The sequence below is a fragment of the Durio zibethinus genome, chromosome 1, assembly GCF_047325235.1.
Source record: "Durio zibethinus cultivar Kanyao isolate XHJ-2024 chromosome 1, ASM4732523v1, whole genome shotgun sequence".
NCBI classification, from domain to species: Eukaryota; Viridiplantae; Streptophyta; class Magnoliopsida; order Malvales; family Malvaceae; genus Durio; species Durio zibethinus.
Window position 1 is genome coordinate 2,262,466 of NC_143162.1, and position 24,467 is coordinate 2,286,932.

Here is a 24,467-nt window from a genome sequence, read left to right on the forward strand (position 1 = left end):
TTAATTCAATAAATAATGCAATTATCCTTAAAAGGTATTATTTAGTAGTTTTGATATTAAAAATTAGAATAACCAAATATACTATTCAAATATATAATCAAAGTATTTTAGTTAGTGTTTAAAACTAAACAACCCCTGACATAACGTCGAATTGATGATTTAATTTTTATGGATACATGTCTTTCACTATAAGTAATTTTTTTTTTTTAAGTAGATCAATGATTTGTTTGATAATTGTATAAGACATTCTGATACAAAGATCTACAATATTATAACAACTGCAGAAAAAATGATATAGCGGAATTATTAGAGTAACAATGCATTAAAAATGAACATTAATTTAATTTCCTCCTATAAATCTCCAGGTTATAGCAATCTATACCATGGAATATCATCTTGTTTCAGCAAGCTAACTTGAAGCTACAACATAATAATAATAATAATAATAATAATAATAATAATATTGTTTATTCTTAGAAAACCACAATAGTTTTATCTGCCCAATAAAAGATATATACTGCTTAACAGATTCAACAAAATGACAGAATCGGTTAGTGTAGCTCACTTCAAAATAGCTGCGATGAGGCTTTCTTTGCTTTGAGTTACGATTTAAAGATTTCATGTCAATTTTTTCAACTTCAAGTAACTCCGTTGTTGAAGCAATTCCTAAGGGTGTGCTATGATCCCCTTTCAAGCAAGTGTTAACTTATCGATGAAATTTAGCTTTCTAGCACCCTATGTCGAGCCCTGATGTTGATGACACAAGTTATTCGCGTTGCTTTCTCGTTCAATAATACTTTCTCAAAACATTGGTGAAGTTCAGACTTTGCTCATAATTAAACAAAGATGATGCTAACTCATTCAAGAAATCTAAGAGAAAATCATTCACATACATATATATATATATATCATTCGAAAATCTTTTGCAATTCTCTTTGATGATCGATTTATAAATCCAATGTAAATTCTCATTATAACTTACGAGATACTTGATCCTAAAATGAGTTAATATCCCCTCACGACTTCATCCAAATTTTCATGCAAAAAATTTGCTCATTCAGATGTAGTACTAATTCATATGTTATCAAATTTTCAGTTTTGAAATTTTATTTAGTTGTTACTCTAAAAATCCCATAAATTTTACCTAAATAATTATATATATATATATATATATATATATAAGTTGCCCTATCAATATACGCTTATGGTGGCTCCTCTAGAAGCTAGCTAGCTATTTTCCAAGCTGAACTTAATCAGGAAGTGCATCCCTTTCAAAGATATCTTGAAAAGCTCCCAAAAGGAATCACATATCCTAAATCACCATCTCTATCTTCTCTTTTTAACTTGTTTTTTTCTTATTTTTGGAAGGATATAATGTTAATCTTCCCATACCGGTTTCGAATTAACAGCAATTAAGTGCATTTTATGCGATGGAACAGCTTGAATTATTAAGAAATTTGTAAGAGAAGTCATCAACATTAAAACAAATCCCATATAAAAAGCTGTCTTAGATTGGCCAATGATTCAATATTTACACCTAACAAAAATTTTAAGCATCTTTCGAACGTATCTATCATTAGTTAACATCGCATAAAATCGAATTCGAGATTTAATCTAATTAGATTATATAATCATTTAAAAAAAATAAAGTTTAATAAATTTAAAATTCAAATTATGACATTTGCAATTTTTTTTTAATCTTTAAATTATGAATTTTTTTAGACCAAAAAAAAATCACATCAAAACTTTGATTAAGGCAATTTTAATTAAAAGGATTTAATTGTACTGGAAAAAAGACAACAAAAAAATTCTCAAAGTTGAAGTTCAAACAAAGTTTGTAGAGTTATGGAAGAAACCTCCATTTGTAAGCAAAAGTGGGTATTAATTATTGATTAAGAAATGAAGATCAAAACAGAAGCAAAAGCTCTGTAAAGAGCTTACCACCATTTATGGAAACCCTAAACATTTAGTCATAATAATGTGATTTAACAGATCTTTAAACATTGAAAAAAAAAGAATCATCAGAAGAGCACTACCCTTGAGAGAGAGAGAGAACAATGACCAATGGGACATGATTAATTTCAACTTTACTTCACAAATTCAGTATTAGTTAGGTGGAAAATCAGTTGCCCTCAGAAACAGATTAAGAGAAATTCTTTGTCCAGGACTCTTTATCTACTAATGTCTTATAATAAGACAATTATGAGATGGTCACCACTGGTTTTTTCCATCTATGCTTTTCTTTTTCATTCCATTCTAACTAATCTCTGCACTATCTATCTATATTTACATATGCACCAATGTTAGATTACCATCCAGATTACCATCCACATTGCCAAGAAAATGCATTTCTCCAAAATCCCATCATGGAAAGAAGAAAATATACCAATACCATCTTACTATTTTTAGAAACACAATTATTTAAAAGAGATCTAAACCTAAGTAGTGGGAATTGATCACCAGCATGACCTAATTAACTCGAGCACCAAGTTAATCAAGTAATAATATGTAGGTAAGTAAACATATTTAAATACCCGAACATTTGGTTCATTAGTGATGCATGATTTTTATTCAAAACGTAAGTTTCGAATCTTCATTCTTCAAATAAAAAAAAATTGTAAACGTATACAAGTAATTGGTGGAGAAAAATATAAGAATAATATTAAGTACTGTTTGAGAAAAACTAAGAATACCAATGAATCCTAAATGCACTTTGGGAAGACATCATCAAACCTATGTTTAGAGGGAAAATAGCAACCCTGATGAGGTACTTCAGGTGCACTGTGTGGTAGCAAGCATCAAAAGGGCAATAATAAGGCATTTATGGTTGGCATAGGATAAAACATTGATGAAAAGATGCTTGGAAAGAAAATGCATATAAAGACATTGCAACACACTGAGATCCAGTAATTGAAAAACTGTAAATACTACAAGTACTATATAGTTTTTTTCACATCTAGCTTAGTAACTTGGCTAGGACAACCTCACCGACCAACACGGTATGAGGGAAAGACCTTTCTACCCTAGATTTAAGTTGGATAACACAATCAACTAACATGCAACAAGACGGCAAATTGGATCACTCATTTCATTTGGATTTCAAAATAGGGTGGTGCCTTTGATTTTTTTCTCTCTCTTTTCCTTGCTTTGAACCCTTAAAAACAGAGTCAACAGTGTTAACATCAACTCCAACTATCTAGGGACCCACAAGTAAATGCAGAAGAAGGAGCATGTGATGAGGAAGGATGATAAAAAAGGCAAATACAATAAAGACGATTGAGGAGTACACACATTATCATTATTAGGACCACTTTTTTTTTCCTCCTTGGCTCTATATTTTTACACCAGAGAGAGAGACCAATGGAATTTAAGAAACATCGGCCCACACCCCTATAAAGTTTGGAAACGAGGTTGACAGTTTATACAGTAGCTAACCTGCCCCTAGTAAGTGCAAACTGCAAACCTCACAGGATACCAGAAAAGAGCCAGCCCACCCCCCCCCCCCCCCGCCTCTTTCATAGTCTCTATCTATTGGGTGGAAGAGTTTGGGAGATAATATACATGTATACATATATATGTAGGGTTAACATTTTGCAATAAATGCCACCAAACTTTATAGGCCATGTTAGAGGATCCAAAGGCTTGTTTGGATACCCAGTTCTGTACCAGTAAAGGGTGCATTTCATTTAGGGAATTAAAGATAGCTTAGATATCTTCTCAATATATCCGAGTCAATTCTTCAGACATTCAAGAGTGTCTGATAATAAGATAACCAAACAAGTTTTCTTATATCTTATTCCTTTTCAGCATATATATGTATTTGGAGAATTTTCAAGCTATTCATTGTATCTTATTTCTTAAGATATTCATCCTTTTAAGAAGGAACGAGATTCTCAGTCCAAAGGGATACGTGAACTAAGCATACGATATAATTGCAAAATGAAAACCCATTAAAGAGATACAAGGTGCCCACTAAAATCATTAGTAATCCTTCAAAAATCTCCGATATTCAAACACACTTTTTATTTCCTATTACTTCTTACTTTTATTTCTGTGTTGCTTTCTACCCTTGATTTATTTCTCCTCAACATTGTTTTCAAGAGCTTTCTAAACACCCAAATTGGTGTAATACCATAAATTGATTAGGATCCATGTTTTTCTGCAACGGTAAACTTTTGAGCGTGACCCAAGAGTGAAAGCATCTAATTCATAAATTGCACATAGTTTCAGTCAATTAGCCAGTAATGCAGCATAAAAGAGCAATACATAACCAAAGTAATCAACATAATGAATTAGCAGAAAAATGCAGACCTGTCTGACATTGCAATGGACTCCAACTGTCATTAATGAACTTGTTCAAAAGGCATATACCTAATATTAATTAATCATAACAAAAGCCTCAAAATAGCTATAACAATTGCTTATTGTAATAATATCTGAACCAATTAAATTTTTCACTTGCTTATACAACAGAAAAAGCCCCACACATATTTACTGCAACAATGAGAAGTAAGCAGCAAAGAGCCGTGCAAAACAGGACGAATCTGCCTCTTCTGAACTTTTCACATATTTTTCTCTTTATTTCATTTAGCAAGTGTTTTAAGCCTGGCCTACTCAAATTTACTAAACTTGGGAGAATGATGTAAGCCGCTTGCCTTGGCAAGAGCAATGACTAGAATTTCATATTCATATACATGCCTAGCAAGGTTGGGCCTACAGATCCCTACTTGGCTTGATCTGCCTAATAGTAATATCTTTATATCTAAGATATTTCTAGGAAACATTGTATTTAAAAAAAAAAAAAAGAAAAAAATCAAAATCTAACACAAGAACAAGACCTAGAAAATTGCCATCACTTCACTCAAACCGGTTTAAAAGCATGAACACCATAAGAAAACTAAGTCCAGACAACTCATTGAATCTGACCTGATGCACTGCCAAAGCTTGTTGCCAGGCAGCATGGCACAAGAAAAATTTTCTTCTGCCCTCTACATCAATTTTTGTTGTACACCTGATAAGAGTAACTGCAAGTTGTCTGTAAGGACTAGATGCATTTACAAGATGGCTACCATTCAAATCAAGTAATAGCCATGGCTTACACATTCATTTACTATAGAATCTGGGCTAATTTTGTAAGCTTATGCCCAAGCATCTATGCAACCCTGATAAACTTTTAACCTTACACAAGCATCTTGCATGCATCCCTGATAGTAAACCTGTAAGCTTACACATGCATCAATTCTGCACTCAACTGTGGCAATTGCTATTTGTATCAATGCACAAGGCAACTGGCATAACATAGTTGCAGAGACTTCTTCAACGTAGTTCCATAGTTTTACTGAAGAATGGTACTCTATTCACAGGCATCCAGGTCATAGTGAAAAAATTCAACTATAAGCTTACAATTTCAACAGAAATTTAAAAGCATTTAGATGTAGAAAACTAGAGATTGAAACATATGAACAGCTTTAGTGTCATATCTAAATATTTTTAGCAGGAAAATTCAGCACATAAACTCTTAAGAAAATCCCCTATGAAAACGATGAAAGTTTTAAATATGGTTAGCAAATTCTAGTGATAATACAGGCAGCAAAAACTGAACCTGACATTGCATTACCATTTTTTTGTCAATAAGGAATCTAGCCAAAAGTGAATTTGGCAATATATATGCTCAATTAGCCAATTTTTATGAATTTCCAAAATTACAGCTAAAATCAGTAATAGATTCAATCACATCTATAAGCTATGTTTCTGTTCAGAACAGAGTTTCTTAAATCTATCTTAAAACATATGGCATCCCAGTAGTTTATAACACGCTACCATACAATGGAAATGATGGCATCCAGTGAGTTCTTTAATAAGATATCAAGAGAGTTTAGTTTTAGTCAATGATATGGATACAAAAGTAAATTCCTCAAGATTAGATGTCAGTATGATGTAATTATGATGTCACCCTTCATCACTAACCTCACATAAAAATACCCAACAATGCTACCAAATGGAAAAAAATCTTAATAACATAATATTACTATTATATTTAACTTTAGAAGTATACAAATATGTCACTCTGAAGGGGAAAAGAAAGAAAGAACGAGAGAAAGAAATTACAAAAGGAAAAACCCCCAAAAAGCAAATTTCATCTAAAGGTTCTATGCACATAGGTATTATATTTGCTTAAAGAACTATGAAAGTAGAATCTTTAGTAAGTGGCTAAGTGCACCAGCAAGAAAGAAGTCATCTTAGCCTTTCTTGTTGGCTCCAAGAAGCGTAGGTCTCCTCAATGTATCGTGTGAGGAGTGAAATTCCATAATGTGAGGCACTTGAGGCAGCATAATAGGAAGTCACAGTGAGTTGAGTAAACTTTGGAAGTGCATATCCTACAATTCACATATCAAGGTCAAATTACAGTCTACCAGAGTACCAGTATACTTGAATTATTACAATTTATATATAATCTTAGATGTGCTAACATTCAACAATAGGAAACAACATTCATTAAATTAGAGGACTTCATAAAGGATATGAGGTCCTTTTTTAAAAACCTCGTCAATCACTTTTGATTATAGGCTGCGGTAGATAGCTTCAAGTCATAAAAGAAGTAAGTTTGCAGAACAAGCTTTTTTATCCAAGGTGAGAATTATCTTATAACTACTTTACATCTAGAGTGAAAGGGCACGCTTTATACCTCCAAATGCTGCACTGGCACCCGAAAACATTAGCAGCAGAGGAATCTGTCAACAAACAAGATAATCGAATTCAATCAAGTGAGCTTTAGAATATACGAATATAAGCATTATACAGACATGTCAAAGGGAAGAATGTGTTAGAGAATTGTCATAGATTGAAAGGGTTGGAAACGAAATTTAGAACATAGAAGAGGCATACCCCAGTTACAAAAGGGAGCCACTTTGGTCCCTTAATGTGACTCTGAAGCAATTGGATCCCTGAAAATAGAACATCATAAGAGGTGTGCATGCAAAAGCAGAAATTTTATGAAGAAAATGGAGTCCAAGTATACCTGTGTTGAAACCATGTACCGCACTAAGCATTCCCCCAATACCAGAGCCAGCCTATTTGCAAACAAATACAAATAAGTAACATTAGCTAAGCACTAAACACAACTGACCAAAAAATAAAATAAAATTTATTTTTTTAAGAAAAGGCATTTAAAAAAAATGCAACACATATCACAATTATCTACAATCTTTCTGCAAATACTTAATTCAAGCACATAACAAATAATCTCCAATCTTTCTGCAAGTACTTAATTCATAAACAGTCCAATATGAAATAATTGTCATTTTACGATTATGGTCCACACTATGATGGTCTAGAGCAAGAAACAGCTTAACAGACAAAGACTGAAAATAGCCATATTGTTTTTCCACCTCTAGAAACATAGATTGTCAAAAAAGAGAAACTATTACAATTTCCAATTAATATACATTCTTTCTTATTATAAATAGATTATAACAAGACCAAATTAATTAATAATGATATCTAGAAGATAGAACTAGAATGATTCAAAACTAGAATGATTCAATTGCAGAAAACATAAATTTTACTCTCAATTCTCAAAAGGCATGCCCAACCTGAATAGACACCAACTATTTATCCTACATACAAAAACCATTGGGCTTGAGCTAAAAATCGAGAGGTAGCAGTCTGACATCCCTAAAACCCCAAACTCCATCTCCTCAAGATTCAAACACGAAACCTCCATATTGAAATTTTAAATTCCAGCCATGAGCTACAAATTAAGGGTTAGTGGTCTCACATCTCAAGATTCAAGCACGAAACCTCCTGTTTGAAATTTTAAGTTCTAACCATTGGGGGTATACCATTATGGTCTTTTTTTTTTGAACTGCGGCTAGTAGAACCCTATTTTAGATGAAAAAAAAGTTATGGCATCGTAATAGCATCTAGCTAGTCTTAGCTAGGAAATAAATAGTTATCGAATCTCAACTAAAAAATTACAGCTTTCCAGCCCAAAAACAAAGAAGCACGACCCTTCTGCTAAACCAAAAGACCAATTAAAAAGGCAAGTAACCCTATACTACAAATTAGAACATTGGGTTTTTTTTTTCATTTATTTTTCTTCCCTTTTTTGCTTATCATTTGCAAGTAAAACAAAGGCAAAAATAATTGGAAGGAAGGAACTGACCACTGCAGTAGCATCATGCAAAACTGACGTAATTGTCCATTCAGCTTTATCCTGTAAAATACACATACATACATACATATATATAGTATATTAATAAAACAGAAACCAATAGTCAAAGCTTTAAGCTATGAAACAGAGAGAAAAAGAAAAGGAGAGATGAAGGGATTACGGAATCAGGGTATAAGAGAGAGAGGCAACGAGGGCAACGAGCGGAGCCTAAGCCAAGGTTGGTGGTTGGATCATGGTGGAGATTCCCATTCCTTAGTTTTTCCTCGTATACCTCTCTTGTCCCCATTCTTCCCAAACCCTCTCTTTCTTAGAATTAGACGAATTCAAACTCAGGAGGCACAAAACTTCGGTTTCTTTCCGTTGTGTTGGAAGACACCAGATATGGGCTGTCACGGTTTATTTCAAGGATTCCTTGGCCCAATTACTTAATCACTAGATTAGGCCAGATCCTCAAAAAAGAAAGTGACCCAATTAGGAAGAAATGGGCTACAGGTAGATCCAAATAGGAGAATCTAAGCCCGGATTTTTTAGAGTCCAATAGCTTTACTTTTATATTTATCTGATTTAAAATTATATTACTGTTATAAACCCGTAATTTTTAAATATTAATTTTAATATCATGTCAACTGATTCAAAAATTAATTAATTTTTTATTCGTTTTAATTTTATTTATTTATAATTTTGAATTATCATATTTTGATCAAATTTTAGTGTTAAAAAATATTCTAACAAGAATATTTAAATTTTTTTGTCATTGAATCATATTATAGAAATTAGTACAAATTATATAGAACTTGGGTATTAGCCCGGTTAATTCATACAAGCATCCTTTACGATGTGTTTAGATGAGAAATTTTAAATTTTTAAAGAAATTTAAAATTATGACATTTTAAAATGCATCATTTTAAAATATTAGTATTTATAATTATTTTGTTTGAATAAATATTTTTTAAAAGAAAATTTAGTCTATTGAAATTTGATAAAATAAAAAATATTAATAAAAGAAGAATAAAATAAAAATATATAAAAATGTAATATGCACTGTGAGCATCATTATATTTGTAAAAATATATAGATATTATTATTAATATAATAAATATATATATGTATATATATTAGAATCAAATAAAATGATATTTTATTTTTTAAGTTTTTTATTTCATGATAGACCATGTGCTGCATTAAAAAGGTCGAATATCCGTACAAATTTTGAAAAAAAATCTCTTCAGTTGGAATTTTCAAAAGGAATTTGAGCATCTCAAAAGTTATTTTTTTTTTATTTCTCATTTAAATTTTAAATTTCTTTCTTATTTTTACCCAATTAAATAAATTTATTTTCAAAATTTAAAAAACTTTAATTAAAATGAAATCCCTCCTCCAAATGCCTTATCCAAACATATCCTAATAGTTGGTTTCCAACTTGGGATTTCAATCTTAATGCCTACAACTCTTTCATCGTATAGAACATCCCTTCCAAAAAAAAAAAAATCATAGTAATAAATAAGTTATTAAAATAATAATAAATATTCCAAAATTAGAAAAAAAAATAAAGAAGGAATTAATGCAAAAAGGAAAAAATTAAAAAATATATGATTTTAAATTATAATAATAATTACTAGAAATTTAAATACTTATAAATATAAATTTTGCTAACATCGTATATATTATCACAAATGAAATTGATATCACAGATTTTTTTTACATTTATATTTATTTAAGAGATATTTTAGTATCGTTACATTGAAGTTTAAATACTTTAATAACACTTTTTATTGAATTAAAAATATTATATCTCTTTGTTGACTAGAAAATATATATAATTTTCTGTTATATTTGTAAATTTTATGATTTAATCATATTTTTTATTATTTGATTAAAAAGTATTTAATGTGTTAGTTTCAAGGCTTAAAAATGTTAAGAGTAATTTGATTTTCCTTAAAATTAATTAAAATATATTATAACGGGTGAGTTGTTTGTTAGTAAATTAATATTATATTTTTTATAATCATTTTATTTCTCAGATATATTGTTCTACTTATTATTAATATTAATGTGTATTAAAATGCATATAAAATATAAATAAATAAATAAAAATTTTTATTTATATTAATTAAAAAAACCCACCGGCCTATTTATAGTAAAGAAACAGAAGGTGACAACTCACGAACACCCAAAAACAGATTATTTTTTAAGTGTTAAAAATTCTTTAAAATCTCAACTCTAGAGCTCTACGTGTCTACCTTCAAAGCCAACCATGGCCTCCTCAATGCTAACAAAGCACAGCTCCATCTTCTTCCTTATTCTCTTCTTCACCATTATCTCCTTATCATCCCTAGCCATCGCTGATCATCAATCAGATTCTGAGGTTTTCTCCAAGTACATATCTCCATCATTTCTAGGGCTGAAGAAAGAGAAACTATCCCACCTTCACTTCTACTTCCATGACATAATCTCTGGGAAAAATGCTACTACTGTTCGTGTGGCCGAAGCACCCTCAACCAACCGTTCCTCAACATTCTTCGGAGCCACAGTGATGATGGATGACCCTTTGACGATCAAGCCCGACGTCAACTCGAAAATCGTGGGAAGAGCACAAGGGATCTATGCATTTGCATCGCAAAGTGATTTTAGCTTGTTAATGGTGCTCAACTTTGCTTTCACGGAAGGCAAATACAATGGTAGCACTCTTAGCGTTTTGGGGCGCAACAAGGTTCTTTCCGCCGTGAGGGAGATGCCAGTCGTCGGTGGCAGTGGGGTTTTCCGGTTTGCTCGTGGCTATGCTCAGGCGAGGACTTACACAAACACTCCAATCCATACCACTGTGGAGTATAATGTTTATGTCTTCCATTATTAGCAATGAATTTGCTGTAATAATCATCTTTTTAATTGTTTCCATTTAATTTTGTTTCATAATAATTCTGTTTCTTAACAGAATTTTGACCAAGCTTTCAAGCTTGGCTATAATAATTCTGAACTTTGTGGAATTAATTAATCTTTAATTTAATCATATATATATATATTTTTTTTTATTTTTTTTTTAATTTTACATAATATGATAAGATGATAAGTAAGATATGGCATTTGTTGTATCCATTGATGTATATTATATGCTAAATAAATAGATGATTTGCCTTTCAAAGAAATTGACAAAAATTGCCATTGAAAAATAATCATGAAACAAATGAAAGTAGTTTTAATTAGTAAATCTCGAGGATTTTGTTTTATGTCATGGGAGTAGGTCAGCAGTTTCGTGATTTTAGAGTTGATGCTTAACAAACCTTTGAATAATGAGATACATGTTTTATTTTTAAAATAATAATAAAAAGCAACATTTCTTTAAAAAAAAAAAAAGGAAAATAATATATGATCCTGATTTATCATATGGATTTGTATAAAGCATAATGTATGCTAGAGTTGAATAGTAGTGGTCATAATTTATAAATTTTATTTAATAGGAATTATTTGAAGTTGTGTAATGATAGTTGCGGTGCCCATGATTTGATGTTATACTATTAAATTTTACCTTCTCAATTTCTAGGGAAAACCTATTTAACCAATGAATTAAAAATGATGAAAAAATTATTGTTGCTTTATAAAAATATTAATTATAGGAAGCATATTGACTTTCCTACAACAAGGAAACCGATTGTAGGACATTTTGGTTGGAGCAGTTAGTTAGTAAAATGGTAAATATATATATATATATATATATCTTAATTTTATATATCCGATTGTATTTTCTAATTCCTTAGTTTGATTTCACTTTGACTTTCATACTCGTTTATTTTATTTGTGGCTTCCGTTCAAAGTGCCAACCACACTATCCATTTATTTTATATAAATCAACATAGCCTTACAATATCTTACATCTTATACAATTCAATGAAGTTGTCCCAAAATACTTCTAATTAACTGGCAGCTAATTAATTGAGGTGCTAGCTGATTGCCGCATGACCATCTTTATTTATTTATTTATTTTGAGATAAAATAAAAAGAAATGAAAACACATAAAGTAAATTATAAAATTTTGGTTGGTAAACAAAAATGTTTTTGAGACTCAAGGAAAAAATGTTTTGATTATTTTTTTATTAATATCTAATTTGGTCCTTGAACCAAAATACCTTTTACGATTTAATACTTATAGAAGAAAATTTACAATTTAATAGCCCAACTTTCATTATGTCATGTCATTTGCTCCAAATATATACTAATTCCATTAATAATAAGCTAATGTTTCAAGAAATCAATGAATGAAATTATGACTTGTGACACATTTTTATTGGCTAATATCTATCATATCAATCGTGTATATATATATATTATAGGTATCAAATTGTGAAAAATAATATAATTTAGAGTCAATTTACACATTGTTTTTATTGTAAATTTGTTGTATTTATTCTATGTTTTCTTTTGTATCTTTTTTATAAAAATTTATTAAATTATTTAATTTGAAAATAGAATGAAAACATGAAATAAGAAAACAAAATTAAGAAAAAGATTTAGAAAATTGGTAAATTAAGTAAAAAAAAAAAAAGCTTTGACCATTTTTAAAGGATAATAATTCATAAAAAAATAAAAATGGTTAAGAAATTTCTCAAATAATATTTCATTAAAAAAATAATGAACAAATTAAATAATTATATCAATAATAATATGATTAATGTGACTAAAATTAAAATACATAAATATTATAAATTATTTTAAAACTTATATTTGTTCTATATTATATTAAAAATATTATACGCTGATACATAATAATTTAAATAAAGTATGATATACATTATGATTTTTGTTATTAATAATTGAAATTGAGATTTTCATTAAATAATTTCGTTTTCAATATTATGTTTTGAATGATAAAGTTATTTCACAATTGCATACACTTCTATCATTAAATTGAAGGATTTTGACAACATTAATATTAGTATATGTACGTTTGATGCCATCAATATTAATATATATTATTAATTTAAACAATAAAATATCATTAATTGTTATTTTCTATATTTTAAAACATATTTTAAAATTAAAATCAATGATAAAAAAAATACCAATTGATAGTTAAATCAAAAACCAAAGACTTGTTCGATTTGATACAAGATATATAAAATCGAGTAAATATTGAACAAATCAAATCGATTCGATACTAAACTTTAAGTATTTATAAATGATCAAATCATTAAATCAAATGCTGCATTTATTAAATATTTGTTACATTTAATATGTAATTACTAAGAAAATCATATTTTTAACAATAAATTTTTTTTTCGATTGAACTGCCCGATTAACCCAATTGGTTCAATTGAATCAAAAACCGATACTCTTATTGGTTTAATCTTCTGCTCAAATTTTTAAACATTTATTAAAATTAAATAAAAATAATTCTTATTAATTAAATAATATTTTCAATCGAACTCAATCAAATCAGGTAGGTAATCTAATTCTTGGACAAGACTAACATCAACATGTGAGAAAAATACAAATAAATTTTCATGTCACTTGAGATGAAATTAGGCATGTTTATAATTTAAATCAACTTGCCTATAGGAAATCACCCAAAACCTACTCTTTAAATAAATTAGAAGACACAAGAGTCAAGACCCTATTACCCGCCAAAGGTGATATTTGCATGTCGTCATTTGTTATGTAGCGGTTTCAACAAGCAACGTAAGAGACCCGTCGTTGCCCCAAACGAAAGGCAAAAAAACTCGTCCACCAGGACGTTAATGATGGAGAACACCGGGGACCAACAAAAGTCAAATCTGTATCCTACCAAATTAAAGATTTGCGAAAGCCCTCACTAAATATTGACTAAAACTGATAGATTAAAATTCGATATAAATGTAATATAAAAATAATATAAGTTAAAATTTTAAAAATCATTATATCTAAATTTAATAAAATTTAAAATATATATATTTTATATTTTTTTATCAACATAAATTATAATATATAATTTTGATATAAAATATAATATAAATACATAAATTTTAATATTTTATACGATAAAAATACATAAATCATCTTTAGCTATCAATTTAAACCGCCATGCCGTTTGTTTGTGAATCAAAGCAAAATTTTTCATTGTGGGGTAAATATTTTTCTTTATAAGTATTATGGGAAAATATTAAATTTTATTATTATACTCTAATTTTATGAAATTTTGTTATTACAATTTTAGGCTTATGAAATTTAATAAAAATAAAATATAGTCATAAAATTCAATGAACTTGAAGTACAACGAGAAAGTTCATCTTTACCTAAACATAGAGATATGTTAAATTGTCCAAATCTGAAAACACAGAAATAATAATAATAATGTGGGTAAGTAATACAAACTTTAGGATTGATAAAGATTTATTCTTATTTTATATATTTTGATTGACACTTTTTTGGGATTTTAAAGCTGACCATAAATATAATAATCGAAGTAATTACTATAGTGATACTTCTATAGACTTGAGAGAATTTCATGGTCTTACTTTCTTCACAATGTTTTTGAAGAATTAATTGGCTAAATGAAAAGATAATTTGAAAATGAAACATATGCTTAAAATATATAAAACAGATAGTAAGAATTGGATGTGGAAAATCGCCTTAGCAGTAAGCAATTTTTTTTTTGGCTACTTATTTTAGTTTTATGATCATACTTAAGTAGAGAAGATTTTGTTATATTTATGTGCTTAGATTACCTAATAAAAAATGTGAAAATTTTTTATTTTCACTAATATTTTAAAATTTTATAAGAACATTTAATCTAAAATTAATTTGCTATAAATAAAAATATCCATATTATATTTATATGTCCAAGTTACCTGATGTGGAAAATTTTAAATAAAATTAATTTGTAAATGAAAAAGAGTATTGAAGAAGGTTCTTACCCAAAACACAAAGAGATATGTGGTTATTAAAATAAAGATAAAAGAAATCTCATTTATGTTAAATTAAAGGTAATTGATGCCTATCCAAAATTTAAGATGGTCATTTTCAGCTTCATTCGCTATCATATTTTAGGGTTTCTTAATAAGCCATTTGTTTCACATGATGAACCTTACTTTTCCCAACCTTCATTTAGCCTCTTAATCATTCAATTCAAGATGAGTTAATATTTTTATATATTTATTTTAAAAGATCGCTGTACTATATAAGGGTTCAACATCTCCCTTTTTCACATAAAATTAATTAAATTGGGTAAATTTTATTTTTCGGAATCTTTCTTTTTCTGCAATTATTTTCATTAAAATTCATCAAATCTCAACTTTTGTATTTTTCTTTAAATTGGTCAATTTAAATAAAAAATTTTTTGTCAACTTGAAGGAAATTGTCGAAAGTATTGAACAAATACTTTTTCTTTCATTTTTGTTTTTGCTAAGATTTTATTTACTATTTCTTACTAATCAAAATAACTAATTATTTTTATTTTAAATTTAACAGAGATTTCAATTTTGATTCGGACATGTGTACCATCAATCATCCTTCCAAATAAATGCTCAATCAATACTTTACAACAACAACAATAATAATAATATAATAAATGATATTGACTTTCAATCAATAAATTTTTCTTTTATCGAAAGAAAGGAAGGAAGAAATTGAAATTTTGAATCCATTTTTTCTTTAACATATGATTTTAATTCTATAATAAGAGATCGTTGTTTCTCATCCTATAAAATTTAACTTTTACTTTTCGAATTCGAAGCTGGTTCGAGTCTTTGGATTCAAAATATAATCAAATTACTCTCTCTTTTTTTTTTTTATTTCCCCTTTCCGGGACAAAATCAACGAAGCATTAGATTTCAAAGAGAAAAAAAAAGACATAAAGAAAATGAAAAACTCAATAGTAGGAGCTAAAAAATCCCTAAGAATGAGACCATCAATAAACATGAATTTTAAATATGATATTATAATACAAAACGAAAATAATATGAAAAAAATTTAAAGATAATATAATTTAAAATTTTAATAAAAATCATAAATAAATTTAACAAAAATATATATTTAATATTTTTTATTAATATAAATTTTAATATATAATTTTTATATAAAATATGATATAAATATAAAATTTTTTAATATTTTATATGATATAAATATATAAATTATCATATCTAACTTTCAATTATCTATAATGGAAGATGACGGCGATTGTATCGCGACGGCATTCCCAGCGTTGAAATCAAGCGAGTGGGAGTGGGTCTTGGCCTGAGCGTAGCCACGTGCAAATCTGAAAAACCCACTTCCACCAACGATCGGCATCTCCCTCACCGTAGTAAATATGTGGTTGCGCACTGCCAATTGCCATTATGCTTGAGTGAAAGCAAGGTTTAAAATCATCAGAAGCCCAACTTCTCTTTTATGACGCGGATACGTAAATTCCTTGTGCTCTTCCCACAAGCTTGGAGATGGACTCTCGCCCAACCACCAGAGGGTTATTCTAAAAATTTAAAATTCAATTTATAATACTTATAATTATTTTTATTTTTAAATTACCTCTTTAAAAAAAATAATGTCATAATAGCTTTAAATTATAATAAAATATTTAATGTGATATTTATATATAAAATTTTTTTAATGTGATATTTAAATTATAAATTTATTTATTAATATAATATTTTAAAATTATTTGTCAAACACATTCATCATTGAAAATTAATAGTGACGGATTTTAACATTTAATTTTGAAAGAATTAATTAATATTATATATTTTTTTTCAAATATATATTATTATATTATTAATATAAATATATACATATGAAAGAAACATATTACAAATAATTTACAAAATTAAAAATTTTATTAATTCATAAGCAAATATACAAACAAACATAATACATCAAATAAATAATTTTACTTGAAATTTGTGAACGATTTGAAACATAAAAGCATAAATAAATCAATTGTTAAATTAACTTAAAACAAGATAAAAATACACAAATTAATATTTTATACGACACACATGCATAAATTATTAAGTTTTATTTGCTCAAGAAACCACACCTATGCTATAAGGAATTTGGAGTATTTTTAGTTGAATATCATTAGATGATTTAACTAAGTGAATCAAAATGCATTTACATTGAGAGTAAGAGCCTCTAGATTCATTAATTCTATTAACAAACACCTAGTATTACTTGAGAGTTTCTAACATTTTTAGCCCCCCTCTAACTTGTATTAGGATCCGTCTCGGAGAATTAATAATTTTAAAAATAAATATAATATTAATTAATATATTAATAATTCAAATATTACATTATTTATTTTTATGTTACTATTCATAACATTAATATTTCTAAAATATTATCAGTGCAAGATCCGTTGTGTTGCCACTGAACGATGGTAGGTAGGTGAGTTGTTTTCCTGCCTTCCGCAATAATGGAACCCTCTTAGTCTAGGTGGGTGAATCAGCATTCAGCATGCCACAGCAGACACCAAAAACCAATGACACGAAGACAATATCCTTCACACTTTTGGGGAGCAAAACCTCATGTGATATTATACCTAACTTTGAAGATTTATACCTTAAAATAAGACTTAACATGGGAACATAGAAAAAGTCCTTTTAATTTTTGTCTAAATTAATGTTCAATTTAATTATTATCATAATTTTATGCTTTGGCTTAGTTAAATCATTGAATTACTAATGCTAAAGTAACTCAATAACAAAATATAAAACATCAATTTTTTAGCTATTTTATGAGTTTCTATTACAAGTGTTAACATATGATTAACTATAAATCTATTAACAATTAAAAATGATAAATTTATTAGTAATTGCACTAAGTACATCAAAATAAAAGTTCAAATTGATTTCATTAATTTAAACACAAATGTAATGACTTTTTAAAATTTATTATTTGAGAGAAAGGAAGTATATAAATTTGTTGCTTTTAAGTATGAGATAAATGCACACATATAATTGAATCAAATGCTTAAATACAATAAAATTGTAATAACTTTTAATTTTAAAATATTTTAATAAAATTCAATAACTTTGTCAAACTATAACAAGAAAAAAACAAATTAAGTGCAAAAGCTATATACTATTAATTAATAATTATACATATATATATGAACAATGTTGCATGTACTTATTTCATCCACTCATTTCACTCATTCATTTTTTATTTTAGTGATTTATGTGAAAAGTAATAAAAGTTTTATGGGTTATATAAAATTTTGAAAATTTAAATATTATGCAAATTTGTAAAATGAATGTGTTAAATAAATGTATATAGCATTTTATTTATATATATATATATTTTTTACATAAGTTTGGGTCATTACCTCTAGACTTTCTTATATATAACCTAATTTCCACTCATAATTTTCATTTTAGTAGCGCATGGTGCATCTTTTTTTCAAACCCAAGCGGAAAAAAGAATAGATTTTAGGAGAGATCATATGAATTTCGAGTACCCCACCACCATTGATTCTGCAGCCCAACGTTGACATAGAGAAGACTTTGTACTACCAATCAGCAACAAAACCTTTTGGAAACCATGGCTTTTAATTTCAAAATTCAAATGTCCATTCTTCCTCTGACATCTCTCTGCATCTTTCAGTAAATTGTTGATTCGTAGCTTTAATTTCTACTGTAATGATGGCTCAAAACTTATTGAATAAAGAAAGAAAGAAAAGAATGAATTTCTCCCTCCATTTTGTTTCTTGTGAAAGTTGTGCAAACTTTTCAATTGAGGACTTGGCTTATTGCATCACACGCTTAGCTTGGTAAAGGAATAAATCTCTTTTAATTTATAGCATAATTTCATTAATAATTCAGTTGTGTGATTGTGGCAGCCAATTTGCTGAAAAAAAATAATAAAAATAGGATTTAGTGGGCTGATTTGGTATCACAGCAGCATGCTACCATTGGTTAATTTTACAAGTTATTAATGTTTCAAAAATAAACATAAGTTCACTCACCAAGCATCATTTGATTTAGACATTATATTAATTTTCAAAATATAAAATGCTCAACAAAATCTAAAGTATCACCTTTCACTAGCTGGCAAGAAGTAGTCTAACGAAACATTCTCCCATTGACAAAGAAAAAAAAAAACTTATAATTTTAACTTCTCATGTTTCAAGTTTTCGTGTAGAATCTTATTTGTTTTTTTTTTTTTTACAAAGTTGACCGTAGCCTAAAAATAATGGATAAAATTATAAGTATCGAAATTTAAATTTCAATAAGATATTATCTTTTAGAAGTTATTATATAAATTAATTTAATTAAATTTCAAATTCAATTGTTGATTGGTTTTATTTAATTAATTTCTTATAATATTCAATTATAATTGTAAATTAATTTGAAATATTTTAACATCATAAAAGGAAATACTAGAGCTCTTCTTAACAAAGTTTATTATGGCTCCATGAAAGGTGGCCCAAGACATACAAAGCTAAGCCAGAAGATGAAGTTACACAGAAAAAACAAAACGATAGAACGAAAGAAGGAACATGGGCCACAAAAACTAAAGGCAACGTATTAATAGTGGAAGACGTAGACGTTATACTCAACAACAGCATCCCCTGATTTGAAGTCAATAGTGTGAGTCTTTGCCTGAGCATAGCCACGGGCAAACCGGAAAAGGCCGCTACCACCAACAATCGGCATCTCTCTTACCGTTGAGAAGACGGTGTTTCGCCCTAGAAGACTAAGGGAACTACCATTATACTTGCCTTCCATGAAAGCAAAGTTCATTACCATTAACAAAGCAAGTTCATCTTGTGCTGCAGAAGCGTAAATTCCTTGTGCTTTTCCCACAAGCTTGGAGTTCCGCTCGGGTGCAACCGTCAAAGGATCATCGGCCATCATTACAACACCGAAACCAGTTTGTGATTGGTTTGTCATGGCAGCGCTGGCTACTGGTATAGCTGTGGGATTTCGTCCGCTGAGTATGTCATGGAAGTAGAAGTGAAGATGGCTGAGTTTCTCTTCTTTCTGCAGGCCTAGTTTTGCAGGAGATAGAATGTTTGAGAAGCCATCAGATTTCGCAAAGGCAAGAGTAATTGAGAAGAAGAAGAGATTAAACATAAAAAGGAAGGTGAAGGAGAGTAGTTTTGAGAGGGTTTTAGCCATGTTGAAAACTACAGAGGTTTCAGGCTTATGAAGAACTAAGATTGGGAACACCAATATATATATCTATATATATATATATATATTATAATGAAACAAAAAGTGGGTTCGGTAATGGAATTGAGTTACTGGAGTGAAGTTCCATGGAAAATGGGTTGTTTGAAAGAAATTACAAGCATGTAATTATTGCTGAAAATAAACGAATCAGGCATCAAGCAAGCCAATTCAGAAACAGCAATAATCAAATGTTGAGAAAGTGTCTTTCGCTTCATGGTCTAGTGGTCACAAAAACCTTTAGAAAGACATAAAAATTTGATTTTGAATCAAGCTTCTTCCCCTCTTGTAATAAGGCTTTGCCACCCCTTGAAACAAAAAAAATATGTTGAGAAAGACGACAGCAAAGAACAAAAAGTAGCAAGAGAAAGAAAAGAAAAATTCGAGTTAAGAGTATGATACAGATTTAGCTTTAATTTTTCTTTTATATTTCACAGATAATGATGTGGCTAAATAGCCTATTATGAATAAACCATGATAGCATAACATTCAAAATATTATTGACGGGACCAATAATATATGAAATAACTTCTAATTTTATTTTCAAACTCCTTCCACCGTCGTCCCATGTGAACAAATGAAATTAATCTTTTAATAATTTACTCTAGTTTTTTTGGGCGATGGGATTGCCAAATTCACAATTCTAACAGCGTACTTGACGCTGCTAAGAAAATGAAGAAAGTCAATTATCAGTCCTTTTTTTTTTTTTTGTTACATTAATGTTCCACAACAAGCCCCAGAAGAATAAATCTTTACCACCATGAGAGGAAAACAATGTCCAAGCAGTGTGAGCTACGCAAAGAAAATATATGCCTTTTGGTCAAAAGCATTGGATTCCAAGAAATTTCCTTTCTCTTGTAACGAAATCATATTAGATTCCCGATTTACTATCTCAAAATTTTTCATGAAAAATCGAGGTAACCAAATTCATGTCCATTTCAAGATTTCAATAAATAAAAGCACAAAAAATAGCAAAAAAATTACTTGGTTTTGGAAATTTCATGGAAGGAGCAAAAAGAAAAAGGAGTTTCTACCATTTCCAAGTTAAAGTATCTTAGCACTAATTCAAGGAAACATAGGCTTAAAGAACAGAAGGTACTCTGATGGAAGAGGAAAGCGAGTAGAGGAATATGGGCAGCTGTCGAGGTATAAAGATGGCCAATTGACCTGTCCCATCGGGCATTTAGGAGTCTCGCCTTTGCAAAAGGAAACAAAGAGCTTGGCCTTGGGGGCAAGGTCCCCACGTTTAAAAATTGTCCAAAAATCTCGCATGTTTTGGAGAATTGAGAGACTTAGGATCAAGGGTTGCTTCTCCTCCTGTAAGTAGACATGTTAATTGGAAATAGTATACGATAATATAATAAAAATATGATATAAAAAAATATAAAAATAACTCGATTTAAATAAATTGTAATATTTTGTACAACAGAAATGTATAAATTATCAGATGTGCTTATAAAATTCTGGTGATATATTGCTTTCCTGGCGCCCAATGATCAGCTGATGCAAAATTCGGATTCAGGATGTTAACAATTATAGCAAGAAACTCTGGTATGATTCACGTGAACGTGTCACGTGACCATTTTTTTTTTCTTCAAAATCGATTTATCAAAATGTGCAATGTTAACATTTTTTAAACCTCAATGATTCTTTTTTTTTTTTTTATGTTTGATGTGAAATTTGAGTATCTATTTATTCTTTTTTTATATTCTTTTTCACTTAATCTCGTGACGCCTTTGTCACGGAGATTAATCACCTTGTCTATCTCTCTTAAGACACTTAACGTGGATCAAATAATTTAGATTCTGTTCTGATATCACTTGTCATATGACCATTATCCTCTCTTCTCAAAATCGACTTATCAAGATATGTAATACCAACGTTTTTTCAACCCTAATGATCTCTTTTTCATGTTTGATGTAAAATTAAAATACCATTCCTACTCCTTCCTAATAAAGGTAGAAGCTTGTAAAAACATTGCAATAAAAAAGAAAAGATGGGATTCTAATCCCATCAAAACATTCCAAAACAATGATTGTGATAGCATATATGTTTGTGCAGTAATATTTATATATAAACTAAGTGAAAAATGTAGCTGATTCATTGAAACAATAGCCTCATCTCTTTATATGTTAATTTTCAATAATCTAGTAAACTTCAATCTCAACTCGCTTAAGAATTTTCAATCATTAAATTTATATCATAAAATAAAGTATTCTCAATTGATTTAAAATAAATATCAGATCAACTTGAAAATTAATTGTGCATAACAAATATTAAGATATTATTGAATTGAAAAATAATTTTTCATCTTGAATTTAGATTTGATGATTATAATATTTATGCAATATAAAATATTAAAATTCGTGTATTTATATCATTTGACGGCTCTTTGTCTATCTTGGATGCCAGGATAGGCCCTCGTGAATGCGGACACCTCCAGCTCTGGTCCATAGCAATACAAATGCAAAACAACCCAAATAGGAACCAAAGCCCAAACCCGAAAAAAGGAAACCCTAAAGAAGTAAGAAGTTGCTATAAAATGATCACAATTAGGGTTTTGTTCGTCCACGGAGCTCATCCACACACTTACTTGTTCAAACGGGCGAGAGAGAAGATAATTTGAGAACGGGCGAGAGAGAAGATAATTTGAGAGAGTGAAAAAAATGCCAGCTGGTCACGGTCTCCGCTCTCGAACAAGGGATCTGTTTGCCAGACCCTTCAGGAAGAAGGGTTACATTCCCTTGTCAACTTACCTCAGGACCTACAAGATCGGTGACTATGTTGACATCAAGGTAAACGGCGCCGTTCATAAGGGTATGCCCCACAAGTTCTACCATGGCCGCACCGGTCGTGTTTGGAACGTCACAAAACGCGCCATCGGCGTTGAAGTCAACAAGCAGGTATAGAAAGGGGTTTTCTTAATTTGGGTACTCTTTCTGTTGAGTAATTAAGTTTTTTTATTCATCGGTTTTTGTTTTATGGGATTGTGGTCTATGATATTTGTGAGTTTTTCGTTGCATTTTGATTTATTATCTGTCTTACTATGAATCTCTGTTTCATCTCATGTTTGCAAATGTTGATCATTGATATTCAATTTTTGGTTAGAAAATGGGTATCATGTATTAAAAATATTACATAGGTTCTGCTTCTGATAATCCGATCGGATTTGTTTCTTAACTTGTGTTATTCTGTTCTGCTATGTCTACTTGTGGAATGCGATTTTGCTTCTTTTATCTTAAGGTTAGATTTGCTTGGTTCTTAGAGCAGTAGTATAACATTTGTTTAATTTTATGACATGTAGGGGCTGCTGTCGATCGAAAAAAATCTAAATTCACTCTTTGAATGAGCTTAAATTTTATGTTTCAACAAAGATGACTTACAATTTTTTGTAATCATTTTGATGAATCGGCTGTAATGTGCCAGCATTTGAGGTTGTCATCGTATTAGCACTATTGCATTCTTGTCACTTTTGCTGTAGGGCTTGTTTGATTTTTTTGCCTGACTGATATTTTAATCTTGTGCCTTACTCTCATGTGATCTATGCATGCTTCATATATGGGAGAATGGAAATTTGTGTACTTGCATTAATATGTTTATGGATTTCAGGTTGGTAACAGGATTATCAGGAAGAGGATTCATGTGCGGGTGGAGCATGTTCAGCCTTCAAGATGCACTGAGGAATTCAAGCTCAGGAAGGTAAAGAATGATCAACTCAAGGCAGAGGCTAAGGCAAAGGGTGAGGTCATTAGTACAAAGAGGCAACCTGAGGGCCCTAAGCCTGGTTTCATGGTGGAGGGTGCTACATTGGAAACCGTTACTCCCATCCCATATGATGTTGTTAATGATCTCAAGGGTGGTTACTAGATCTACTCTTTTTGTTCTCTTGTGGTCTTGTTGTTTTGGTTTATTTTTGCCAAACATAAGTGAACTGGTCTAGTCATTTGGATGTGCTGTTTTCATTAATAGTTTTTTTTTTTAAGAGGTACTGCTTCTCCCGAGACTTTGAACTTATCAATCATTTTAGAGACTATGGATGCCTTTAAATGCAAAGTTTATATTTGTTTATGCATTGTTTTTTAAGTTCCAAAACTTCACCAAATCTTCAAATGTTCTTTTGAGGATGGAATGGGAGGCTAAAAACTTGATAATAATCCCTT

The 24,467-nt window shown here is 29.5% G+C and overlaps 2 protein-coding genes and 2 pseudogenes across 3 annotated transcripts; 2 read left to right on the plus strand and 2 right to left on the minus strand.

Moving 5' to 3' along the window:
- Positions 1 to 5,999: 5,999 nt before the first annotated feature.
- On the minus strand, positions 6,000 to 8,540 carry LOC111310924 (uncharacterized). The gene is made up of 6 exons (XM_022910298.2): positions 8,334 to 8,540; positions 8,165 to 8,215; positions 7,019 to 7,070; positions 6,886 to 6,944; positions 6,686 to 6,731; positions 6,000 to 6,377 (listed from the first exon to the last, which is right to left on the minus strand). The coding sequence occupies exons 1-6, from the start codon at positions 8,457 to 8,459 to the stop codon at positions 6,235 to 6,237; spliced, it is 477 nt and encodes a 158-aa protein (XP_022766033.1). The 5' UTR covers positions 8,460 to 8,540; the 3' UTR covers positions 6,000 to 6,234.
- A 1,791-nt stretch (positions 8,541 to 10,331) lies between these two features.
- On the plus strand, positions 10,332 to 11,205 carry LOC111310925 (dirigent protein 22 pseudogene; annotated as a pseudogene). The gene has a single exon (XR_016329719.1). The product of XR_016329719.1 is annotated as a dirigent protein 22 pseudogene (transcript).
- Positions 11,206 to 19,504: 8,299 nt separating this feature from the next.
- On the minus strand, positions 19,505 to 20,780 carry LOC111310926 (dirigent protein 22 pseudogene; annotated as a pseudogene).
- A 2,086-nt stretch (positions 20,781 to 22,866) lies between these two features.
- LOC111311599 (large ribosomal subunit protein eL21z/eL21y) lies at positions 22,867 to 24,375 on the plus strand. Its single transcript, XM_022911117.2, has 2 exons — positions 22,867 to 23,210; positions 23,917 to 24,375. Exons 1-2 carry the CDS (start codon positions 22,974 to 22,976, stop codon positions 24,172 to 24,174), a joined length of 495 nt encoding a protein of 164 aa, XP_022766852.2. The 5' UTR covers positions 22,867 to 22,973; the 3' UTR covers positions 24,175 to 24,375.
- Positions 24,376 to 24,467: the final 92 nt, after the last annotated feature.